This window comes from Aythya ferina, assembly GCF_964211825.1.
Source record: "Aythya ferina genome assembly, chromosome: 4".
NCBI classification, from domain to species: Eukaryota; Metazoa; Chordata; class Aves; order Anseriformes; family Anatidae; genus Aythya; species Aythya ferina.
This window is the reverse complement of record NC_140300.1, coordinates 40,657,360-40,669,586: the sequence shown is the minus strand read 5'-3', so window position 1 is coordinate 40,669,586 and position 12,227 is coordinate 40,657,360. Positions and strand designations below refer to the sequence as shown.

The following is a 12,227-nucleotide window of genomic DNA, read 5'->3' as shown; positions in this document are numbered from 1 at the left end:
AGTCAGGTGTAGAACAAAGTGAAGGAGGTAGCTGGAGAAGCCCCTCAGCTTATAAAGCAGAAAGCATTTCCTTTCAGTTCAGTGTCGTCAGTCTCAGCAATATGCTGTAGCCATGACTTTGGCTAAGAAAAACATGTTTCATGTTCATGAAGAGGGAGGGAGGAAGTGTTTAAAGATCACAACACACAGAAATTTATCAGATGTGTCAAACTGACTTGCCTATTTCACAATTTTCTTTTAAAACAGATACGAGATTTCAAGCAGACTTGAGTGTAAGAATTTCTCTGTAGCACCAGAAGGATCTTGAGAGTTTGTGTAGATCTCTCAGATTTACTGTTCCAGTTCCTTTCTTCTGGTGTTTGATTTTTAAATGCCTATCTTGGATTCTGATTTTTAAACTAGAAAATGTGAGACAACTAGCTTTTGTTCTTGCTGTTGATTTTTGCCAGTTCAGCTTCCACACACACAAATGTTCCACTGCATACCACTTCTACAACTTGTGGTACAAGGCTACGAGGAAAGACAAAAATGCAAACCCAGTAGAAGAACCTTAGAGAACTCTGAAATGAGTTGTCAGAACTGAGAAGGGGACTAGAAGAGCGTGATAAAGCCTTCCCTCATGTCACAGTATGTGCTGAGAGCATGGCCAACTGTACACTGCAAATTTTCTAACAACTCTAATAAGCCATAACACGCAAACGTTGACAATGTTATAGAATAACTCATTCTTTATTTGCTACCATTGTAAACATCTTTCCATTACACAGACATCACCGTTTACATTATTGCTTTTATATTGTGGTCAACAGAAATTCTAATTAGTATGCAGCTATCCAAGCACAGTGTGATAAGAAGAAACTGCCCACAAGCAGTCTTGTCGTCTTCCTCTCCGCCCCACAAAAGACAACATATAGACTGGCACAAAAACATGAGTCCAAAGACCGATCACCTTTCTACTACAGCAACACAAAACAGGTATGACCAAAAAAAATATTTACTAGCTGTATTTTCAATAATACTGACTACTGAACTCCCACATAACTAAATACAAATGTTTCTGTTACAATAATTCCTAAGACAAGGTTAACCAATGGGATTTTTGTTTTCCATCCTAGTTCAAAAACATTTTTTTCCTCGAAGAGTGAAAATCCAAAACTATTTATGTGAGGTGCTTAAATTGGCCCCTTTTCTTTGGGCAAAATGTCGTATTTTTACAGTATCAGATGACAGAAGCACAACTAGTTTAAAAACATTCTTGTTTCTTCTTAAGTAACGTTGTCTTCAAATCATGCTTTCCAGTTAAGTCGGTTACTTAAGAAGCAATGTGCTTGTTTATTGAAAGGCTATATTCTATTGTTATTTATAATAAGTTTCTACTTCAGATTAATTTATTCATGGAGTGACACCACATTTCAGGCATATGCTGAAACAACAGGAAGGGAGGTAGTCTGTTAAACAGTTGCTACAGGTACAAGAAAAATAGAGAACCGCCTTGTCTTAAGTTTTATTATTTTCTAAAATATTACTGCTGCATATAAACAATGTAGTGAATGCTTTGACAATGCAGCACGTAACAGTACGTACAAGTTCTAATAAGGAAAACACGACAGTTAATAAATAACAGCAAGAGAATTTAACAAGGTTTTAATTTACAAGAGTCTTAGAATAAACTACAAGCAGTAAGTTCTGATGTTCAACAAATTGATTCTATCAACTTGCAGAAAGGTGGCCTACCTCCATTGTGAATCTTAGGATTGTCATTCTGTAAGAGAGTTAGTACAAAATACCACTGACAAGTAAAATACTGTTCTAAACACTCTCTTTTCCCTTCCCTAAACACAGCTTCACCTTCCCCCCTCCCCTCCCATATTCTAGTTACCACCATAATTACCCTACCACTGGTGCAAAACAGGGAGACCTGGTACTATTCTACAAAGAGTGACTTAAACAGAAGGACTGGGGTGTTTTATCACACAAAACTACATGCAAATTCTAACCATTTACTGGGGAAGTGTAGAGGAGCCTAACAAATACTCATCTTAAACAATTACTGCACAGAAACTAATACGTTCCCATATATCTCACTCATTTTATGATAGTTGGGTTTACTTTTTTTTTTTTCCCTCATATGCTGACACAGTTTAATCCCAGCTCACTTTTTGATTTAAAAAATGAAAAGCTAATGAAGATGCATTTCATGTAGGGCTCAACCTATGTTCTATGCTAAGATGTCTTAGCTGTGTGACAGGAAACCTAAAACATGATGCTCAAAAAGCCTTATGACCAAGGAGCTGAATGCAAGTTTCAAGAGTGGAAAGACTGGTGTGGAGATTGTTAGCAACTGAGGGGAAAGCTTGCAGACTCCACCACAAGAGAGGGTTGTTTTTTTCTGGAGATGGCTCAATCAGTTTTGTTAGCTGTTAGCAAGTGGTAGGGGGAAGTAAATGGGATTTCCTTCCTGCTGCTGCTAGACATCTTGGGGTCACTTCTGATATTCAAAAGATTTGTCTCATGTTGCTTGCAAAGCAGACTTAGAAGCGATACTAAAATTATTAAAGATAATAAACACGAAGGAAGCTGGGACTAGAACATAGTAACTAACTTTCTAGCTTCTAGGAAAGAGTTTCCTTTTTACTCCCTTCCTCAGCCAGCAGCTAGGAACATTCAGTTTCTGCAGCAGGTCACAGAACCAGAGCTGCACCACAGGATCTGAATCCCAGAACACTCTCCCCAGGATCTCAGCTCTTCCACTGGTAAGAATTACAGAACTTGTGGACAGCTCTGTTATCTGAGAATCACAGAGTGGTTCAGGTTGAAAGGGACTGTATATACCACCCAGTTCCAACCCCCTGCCATGAGGGATGCCTCCCACCAGACCAGGTTGCCCAAAGCTCCATCCAGCCTGGCCTTGAACACCTCCATAGCTTCTCTGGGCAACCTGTGCCAGTGCCTCACCACGCTCTGAGTGAAAAATTTCTTCCTAATATCTGATCTCAATCTGCCCTCTTCTAATTTAAAGCTGTTACCCCTTATCCTGTAACTACACTCCCGGACAAAGAGTCCCTCCTTAGCTTTCCTGTAGATCCCCTTTAGGTACTGGAAGGTTGCTGTAAGTAGTCTCCCCAGATCCTCCTCCTCTTCTCCAGGCTGAACAAACCCAGCTCCCTCAGTCTGTCTTCAGAGGAGAAATGCACCAGTCCCTTGATCATCCTCATGGAAATCTATCTGCTTAAAAGCCAAAGCATAACCATAAATATATCCTACAAGCATCTTCGCGTTACTTTTTTTTTTTTTTAGTAGAATAGTGTCAGTTCAACATAGATGAGCTGAACCTCTCTCCACCCTGTGCATGGTAAACTCAAAAACTGTTTGTTACTATACCTAAGGCATCATAAAAAAGTAAACAGAGTTGCTCTACCACCTCCATAAATATATACTATACAGTGACCAGATGCTTTCCCACAAATAAAGAGAACACCAACATTTAAGGGACCAAGAGTAATTGGGTGCACGCAGTGCAAGAAGTCACTATTTATACAAGACAGAATTACCGAGGTGGGAAGGTGCCTCTGGGGATCACATGGTCCAACCCCTGCTCAAAGCAGGGTCACCTAGAGCAGGCTGCGCAGGACCTCGTCCAGCTGGGCTTTTAATCTCTCCAGGGAGATGTAATATTTTATATTAAGAAATGTATTATTTATGTAGTGTAACATCACTCATTACAAAAAAGGGGTTCATCCCTTTCCTCTCCTGTTCAGTATTTGTATTCTTCAGGACCCTCTTCATGATTAGTCATTGACTGTAAGTTAACTAATTTACCTGAGATGATTTAAAAATAAAAGATGAACCATGAACGCTTGTATTAGCATACAAGTTTTGTGCCAGTGTGCTATTTATATACTGAAAGAGTTTTTCCCAAATAACTTGAGCTTCTAAGGCTATGATCTGGTTACAGAATCAAAATAAAACACTGATTGAAAAAAGCAGAAGGCACTTATTTAATAGTAGGTTTTGGAAAATGAAGTGATGGTTGTACCAAATCTGTTTAAAGCTGCTTTAAGCAATAATTAGACAAAATATAGATATGAAGTCCTATTGATTAGATTGTCTGAGGATGCCATGATTAAGAAATGTGTCACAGTTGCACTTACCCATGCAAAGTGCACTTTTATTAGAGGCCAGTATTAATTTCCAAAACATAGGGGCTGCATCTGCAATATTTTTTTTTTAAATGAGTGAACTCACTCTTGTACTTCCCAATGGGAATTTCTCATTAGCTGATAAAAGAAAGGGCTGACAATAAAGTCAAGCAGTCTGAGCAGCTGAAGTCAGATCAGAAAGAACGGAAAACATTTATAGCAGCAGTATTTTTAGAAAGAGTAGCTTTACTCTGAGGATCAGATCCTCACACCGTTGACTTATGGGTCTTTTTTGTTTTTGTTTGTTTGCAAATTAAGCTTTTTTCCAAGCATAGCAACTTGCTGGTACAAATCCACAGACAGAAACTTCCTTAGCCAGAAGTAATTTGTAGTAAGTACATAGTAAGTACATTTGTAGTAGCATGTACTATGTTGATGGATTTAAGCCTCTTTCCAAAATTGTGACTAATACATCCCCTTCATCAACCTCTTCATTGTGGAAACTTAACATTGACAAGTGGACTACTGACTATGCATACAGAATGAGGACACAAAAAGCTTAAAACCAGGAACATTTCAAATAGAAAAAGTTTTAAAATATAATTAACAGATAAATCTATTAATGAAATGCACGATGCAGAATAAGTATCTGCTTTGTGTTCCTGCACCAAGAAGTATAAAAAAAAGAGAGCAAGTGATCCGGGGATCTTCAGACTTTTGGGTTAAAAAACAAACAAACCAACAAAAATAATAACCCTGTCCTTTGGAGAGTAGCATATAAAGAGCTGTAAACAGAGGTTGATTGTCCAAGCTTTCTTAACTGAACTTAAACTATTTTTTTTATGTAAAAAAGTTCTGTTGTTATACAGTTTTTGGTGAAACTTACAAAACTTTCAGCCAAATGAGTAATTCCGTTGTTAATGCAGAACCTGATATATTGCAGAGGAGTTAAGGTTTCTTTTTATCTCCCAAGGTTAATACCGCATCATAATCCAGTAGAAGACCCTTAATTTTTTCATGGAATTTTTCTCTGTACTGGTTGAAGTGCATAATACTTTCTGGTTCTTCTTCAAACCAGAACTTGTCAAACTCATAAACCAGATAACCTAGAAAAAAAATAAAATACAGATCTACAAAAATGAGCTCCACAATTTTCTGCCTTGAGCTAGTTAGACCTACAATGATCCTTCAGACTTTGTCCAATTCCCTAAAACAGAAAGTGTTTTATCCTGGTCAGCAGCAACCTTTTGCACGGTATAATAATAAATCTGCAAGTACTGTATTTTCAGACTGCAGATACAGAAATTCACCTAAATTTATTACTGAAACCTACTTTTCTGTAGCACAGTGGTTAAATATTTCAAATACCTGGTCCTGAAGGTAAACAGCTTGCTGGGGCTAAAGACAAAAAAGCAGAGGTGCACTCCAAAAATAAATCAACCAACCAAACAACACTCTATGTTGTAGGCATACCCCCAGTAATCTGTACTAGAAAATCCACAGATACTTACAGTAAAATTGATGGAAATGTTCCATTTGTGGCAATCCAGAGACCACATTGTACAGATGAGGCTTTAAATCACCACTCTTAAGTAGGCTGTATGCCATTTCGGTCAGATTAATTCCAACAATTGCATAAGAATATCTGAAACAGTGATCAATCATAGTTCATGTTTTTACCTTATGGTTTGAAGGACTTTTAAAAGCTTCCCAGAAACAGTTGGCATTAGGATAACTGTAAGAATCAATTTTTCCTATAATACTTGCCAACTCTGGCCTACAGACCCCTTTTTCAGTTTGCTGGTGTAGCAAACCCTGTGAAAGTTAGTTATTAAAAAACACTCTAATTTCCTACACAATAGTATGGTAAATGCCTCCGTTAAGCAATGATGAGATGGGAAGGGTAATCAGTATTGACCCAATATTGCTCAATTGAAATCATTACATCTTCTGGAATATCAAAAATAGGGCATCAAAAAAACTATTGAAATGTCAATAGAATGGTCATCTCAACTTATTTCTTCATATCAAAAAATCTGTTTTTCTGCTGCACAGTTAGAAAGTATCACACCACAGATTGTTGAAGGACTATTGAAACAAGTGTTTAAAAAAATATGAATTTATTTCAGTGATGTATGTATTTAATTGATGGAAGTATCTTGGGTATCTTATTCATGATCTAGTTGCATAAGATAATATTCTTTAGAGTTGAAGTCAAGGAAGTTTCCTACTCTTGGTAGGTGATTGAGCCAACTGGGGACTAGATGGATCAGATGACACATACAGATTTACTGGCTCTCTTTTGTATCTGACTTGTTTTAAAATATCTTTTCCTGTAAAATGAGTGAAGCATTTTAATACACAGTGTTCAAAGATGAAGTAAAATGCTGAAACGAGCAAAACATCTACTTGTATTTACTTATTACAGAAGTCTAGAAAAAAGATTAGATTAAGAGGTAATTTATGCCATCCCTACACAGGATCAATAAGAAAGTGAAAAATACATATTCACTTCTAAATCTATTAAAAACACAGCTATGATGTTATGTGTTTGTGTTAACCAGAGTCAAAATTTTTGTCCCAACAAGTCTGTTCGGAAAAAAATTGCAAAGTTATCAACCTGAAAATGATTTGTTCCGTTTCTCAAGCCTTTCTACTTTTTTTCCATCCTTAAGTGGAAGAAACACGAATATTTTCCTTTTTATTTTCAGAAACAGTACTTGACAATTCTCATGTGCTCTTCTACAGAAGAAGTGAAAAAGAGTCATAATGACTTACCCCAGCTTTGGGTGATTTGAACGAGAGAGGATCTGACGAGCTTCATTGGTGTAATGCTTACTAAAATACCTGTAAGTGTGAAACAAGACCTTTCATTATTTTTAAGTTCATACAAAAAAAAAAAAATTATGAAAACATATATATAACTATAAACTAGAGCTGAATACTACTCTGTACAAAAAAGGTCACAATGTGAAAACAAAGGAAAAATATTTTCTTAAAAAATTAAATTATATTCAGCTTATATAATTAAAAAACAAGCAATCTGAACATCAAACAGGAAGTTTACCTGAGTCTACAAATTAGCTTAGCAGAGGTATGCAAATGTGTTTATTTTTCATTGCAGTAATAAATTCAGAAATTTAAAAAGCTTTCAACAAGTTACTCTCGAAGTCATAGCCTATCGAATTGATCATATGGTGACAAAAAATAAGGTGTCTGGGGCAGCTTTGTTTCTCCCCTCACCTCTTGTCTCTACCCAACTACACATTTACAGAAGTGTAGCTGCTAGAAACATTTGACTTATTAACAAATATTGTTTTTCACTGTACCTAAGCCACCATTACTATTTGCTTTTATTCAGTCTTTATTAAAAATAGCATTAGCTAATGAGAATTCATAGATACTGAACATTAGTTACAGCAGAACCGCCATAGTTCTTTTCACTTACACCAGATTCACTAATCCCAGCAGGCCCATCCCTCTGAAGTCTGTTTTGGGGTCATCACCTTGGAAGCCGATGTCACACCACTGCTTGGTGATTCTGGCCTTCAGATTTTCATGAGGCATCAGCAAATTCCAAAGCTGCACAAATATGCTACCATGTCATGCATAGCTGCTGAAGTATTCTAAATCACATAATTCAGAGCACTTGCTACTGCACGCTAGAAACCATTCACCACAGAATAGGATACAGCCTGCACACTGTTTTCTGTCAGTGGCAATCTGGAGCCATGCTACAATAGCTTAGTCAAGAGGTTATGAAAATGATTACATCTAACATTAAAAGTGATAATTTCCATTCGTTGGCAAAGCCACTATACTGACACTATAGAAGCCAAGACCTGGTTCATTTCAGAAAATAATTGATGCATCGTATTCCAATAGGACAGCTGTAAACTGAAATACAAATTCACAAATACAAATGTTTGCTTGCCCATCATGCTGTTGTCTATAGGGATTTGACACCTACGGACAGCAATGCAATGTGGGGATTTGTATGGCAAGTTGGAGGAGTTATGAAATGCTAAGAAAATAACATGCTAATATATTTACAAAGTAGAAGTTATTTTAAATAGACTCGAGCAGAATTATGTTTGCTATTATTTGTACTGATAATTGAATACTGACCCATTGAAACTATTCTCTTTGACATTGCCTAGGATGTAGTAAAAAAAAAAACACTCATGTTTTCTTATTAAGTAATTATTAATTGAGAAACTTACAGAAGTCTGCACAAGGTTAAATATCTTTTTAGTTAAAATCCTTCAGTGGCCTGTTATAAAAAGTATTTTGCTGACTGTTAGGTCTGATTTTACATAACATAATCCCAGTACAAGCAACACTAGTTTACTAATTGGTTTCGCTTTGACATTTTATTTTAATCAGCCACTTCTATAATGACTTGGCGGTTCACAAGTAGAAAAGAGCTTTAACTAGGACATCTGTTAATAATGCAAAGAATTTCATTTATTAGTAGTAACTATTGGACTTGACAGTGGGGAATGGGGAACAGCTTTTGTATTTAAAAGATTGTTTTTACCTCAATTAACTGTTCCTCATGTTCTTCATTATCTGAATCATACGGGACCTTCCTCAGATTTTCCACATTCAAGTAAAGTTTTTTATAACCTGTTATCTGTAGCAAGGATATATGCAAATTTGTCTTAAACCTGAAATAATAACAAATAACAGAAAATACTGAGGCATCGTTAGCTATAAATTCTTGCTTGAACAAGAAAAGTTCTATCAGGTAAACACAATATAATCGTTAGAATTAGAAAGTGCTTTATGATTACATCTTAAACTTCACCATATTGGTTAAGCATACTGCTTTAGGGGTCTTACTTCTAATTCTGAGTTTACAGCTGCAAAGGCAGGCCCTATTCACTTAAATATATGGGGGAACATACCCTTACTAAAATCTGTGGTGACACAGAAAAACTCCTTGTATCATCCTGACTACCGTACCCACAAACATCTGCCCACAAACTTTTTATAAGCCTCAAAACCAAACTTTGTCAGAAATCTTATACCTTCAAAATGTTTCATTGAACTAAAATTTTGATGATTCATAGTTTTCCTCTCAATCACTCATAATTACTTCTGCAGAGAAATGCAAACTTCAATCTGCTATCACTATACTCTCAAAAATACCTAAACAACTACATAGTTCATGTCTCAATTTCTGTAATACTTCTTAAAAGCAAGGAATTACAAGTGACCTGTGAGATACAGAGGCATTTATCTCAAATCCATTGCAATTTAAACTTTGCAATGCATTTCCTAGAACTGAAGAGGACATAGCCAGACCTTATTTTCTAGCTTCATTCTAAAGACTTGAATTTCTCAAGTATTGTATCTGACTAAACAACAGCAAAAACACGCCAAGAAGTGAGAATTATCTGCCTTGAAGAACCTTTGTTAGAATTCCAAACATACCTGATATCCTTTTGTTCAATTTTCTTTTCTTTCATTACATCTTTGACACACTTCTCCACTTCGGCTTCATCAACATGTAGAGCATTTCTTAAAACCTAAGAAGTTAACATAGTCAAAGTCCTCATGATGAATGGTGACCTACTTGTCACCTACTTGACTCTTGCTGTTTCTCATTGTCTGGATGCCTGGCCCATGTGTATTCCTTCAATAAATTGACTGTTCTCCTTTTTATATCTTTTTAAATGCTTATAATAATTATGCTCAAATCACTTTTAAAAATCTGTGTAATTAGATAAATGCATTATTTGCAACTACCAACTACAAATGTTGTTTTTCTGCATAAGACCCACTTTTAAAAAAAAAAGTTCAAGTTTAGGTTCGTTTGCTTTCAAATGCTGAATTGAAAGATGTTCTTCCTAACCTAATTGAAACAAATGCATACTGTGCTCTACTGTAACAAAAATACTAATTCTCTCTAAAAATCATGTTGCAGTGATTAGCTAGAAAAGGAAGAATGCTCCATCACCTCACTACCTAGAATGGAAAAGTTTCGTTCAAGATGCACAGATGTGAGGGCTTAAAGTGTTAACTACAATGTCTAACTGCTACGGAACAATCGGCAGGAGTTTGTTAGTTAAAAGTCTACCTGCAAACATGCATTACGTTTTTTCCCCCAATGAATTGAGATGCTACTGTATATACTCCATATAATTGCTTTATCTGTATCATTTACATGTATTGCATTTCTGGTTTCTACAAAGCCAGCAAAGGAGACTGCTGTGACAGGGAGAACTGACTCTCTCAAGAACACAAACTCAGTACCCATGACTTGTCCTACTCTGCTACAGAGCAGGTAATGTTTCAGAGGAAAAAAAGTGAGCAAATGTTTGGAGTGATATAGGGTTATTCTTGAAAAACCCTGACTAATCCTAGTATGCAGAATCCAAAATGTTGTTTTCATTCTGTCTCTTGTTCCTCGGCTTTTACCCTCCCTCAAAAAGCACGTATTCTTTTCAGGCACCTGTCTCTGAAATAGTTTATAATACAGCTGAATCTTTATCCTTTACCTTGTTCTTCGATGATCCCAGTGAATGCTCTGCAATAACAATAATTTAAAGAAAATTAAAAACAAATTCCGATGGAAGTGTATTTTTAATAATTGATAATAGGTGTTCTTGTAAGTATCGTAAAATGTTGAGTAACTTTTTGATTACATGTATCAAATACTTGAAATTAATCTGTATCAAGCAACTGAAAGGCGTAATTTACGTAGATTTTCGATCATCCTTGAGTGCAACACCGAAAACAGGCTCATTATTCAAACCAGCGGTCAGCAGGATTTACTAAAAAAGAAGAGGTGTCAAGACAGAAATATCTCTGCACATTTTTCCATTCTTCGAAACGCCTTCTTGTTTACGACTGAGGAATAAGGAAGCAGAGCAGGTTTCATTTTTTCTTTTTTTTAGAAAAAGAGCTACTTTTGTGCGAGAAAAGCTGCGTTAGGGGGGTTTCGAGGTCCCAGCCGTGCAACCCCGCATCCCCCAGCGTTATCGTTACCGATGCCAAGCGTCCTCCGCGCCCCCTCCTTCTGGCCGTGCAGGACGCGCTGCAGCTCGCACTTGCCGGTGAGCAGCCTCACGACCCACTTGAGCCAGAACCGCACGCAGCTGCTGTACAGGAGCCCCCACAGCTGCAACAACATCTGCGTGGAGAAAGCTCCGCGTTAACCCCCCGGGGCCGCCCGCTGCCCGCCGCCCCCCTCCCCGCTCCCCGCTCCCCGGCCGCGGCGCCCACCGTGCAGCCGCCCTCCGGAAACCGCCCGCCGCCTTCCCTGACCTGGAAGTGATGGCGGGGGACGACGGAAGCGGCTGCCGGCGGGGCCGTTGTCGTTACCGGCCGTGTCCCTGCCGCTACCGGGCGGGTGCCTGCTGGCAGCGGCCCGGCCGGGGTCGTGAGGCGAGGCGAGCGCCCACAGCGCAAGGCAGGGCGCTGGGGAGGGCTGCTGGCACCCCCGGTCCGTGTCTGGTCACGGAGTAACAGTCATTAATGTTGTAAAAGCCCTCCAGGATCATCAGTTCCAGCCACCTGCCACCACTGCCACCCACTAAAACATGCCCCCAAGCACCACGTCCAACCTCTCCTTAAACACCCCCAGGGACAGTGACGCCGCCACCTCCTTGGGCAACCCAGCGCCTGACCGCTCTCTGAGGAGAAATGTCTCCTCATTCCAGCCTAGCGTTGCTCAGGGCCACTTGTCTGTGTCTGAGGGCAAAGCAAGCGGTGTGTTTGTCCCTCTGGTTAGGGTTACGTTCTGAAATGTAATTGGGAAGGAGGTGTGGGTGTAGTCAGGCAAGGTGCTTGTGAGGAGGGTGCTGGCCATGGATCCTGCTCTGCTGCTGTTGCACATAGGTGCAGCACCAGTGTTTCAGTTAGCCCCAGTAGGCACCTCCGCTGTACGATAATTAGTGATTATTAATTATTAATTGGCTCAAGCAGTTCTGTGGATGGCAGCAGGAAGAATTCTTTTTCTTCTGTGCTGCACTCAGAGTTTGAGGGGTGGGAAAGGGATCTGGCAGGCTTGCTGGGCCATGGGCAGGTACCTCTCCGAGGGGAGGAAATGGAAGTACCTTTCACACAGCATGAAGGGCC

At 38.6% G+C, this 12,227-nt stretch overlaps 1 protein-coding gene across 2 annotated transcripts; it reads right to left on the bottom strand.

Moving 5' to 3' along the window:
* Positions 1-3,974: 3,974 nt before the first annotated feature.
* ELMOD2 (ELMO domain containing 2) lies at positions 3,975-11,838 on the bottom strand. Of its 2 annotated transcripts, none has more exons than XM_084517679.1 (9): positions 11,415-11,838; positions 11,136-11,280; positions 10,646-10,674; positions 9,579-9,673; positions 8,680-8,809; positions 7,588-7,721; positions 6,918-6,986; positions 5,651-5,784; positions 3,975-5,245 (listed from the first exon to the last, which is right to left on the bottom strand). In XM_084517679.1, the coding sequence occupies exons 2-9, from the start codon at positions 11,278-11,280 to the stop codon at positions 5,088-5,090; spliced, it is 894 nt and encodes a 297-aa protein (XP_084373805.1). In that variant the 5' UTR covers positions 11,415-11,838; the 3' UTR covers positions 3,975-5,087. The 2 variants fall into 2 exon arrangements, with proteins under 2 accessions (XP_084373805.1, XP_084373804.1); XM_084517678.1 differs by having other exon boundaries at positions 11,373-11,419.
* Positions 11,839-12,227: the final 389 nt, after the last annotated feature.

Excerpts from the sequence above, each read along its gene's own strand:
- ELMOD2 (XM_084517679.1), bottom strand. The coding sequence starts at position 11,280 with ATGTTGTTGCAGCTGTGGGGGCTCCTGTACAGCAGCTGCGTGCGGTTC. Across the intron at positions 6,987-7,587 it reads CTGGGATTAGTGAATCTGGT|GTATTTTAGTAAGCATTACA; the intron begins GTAAGTGAAAAG and ends TCACACTTACAG. Across the intron at positions 5,785-6,917 it reads TCAAATCACCCAAAGCTGGG|ATATTCTTATGCAATTGTTG; the intron begins GTAAGTCATTAT and ends TCACTGTTTCAG.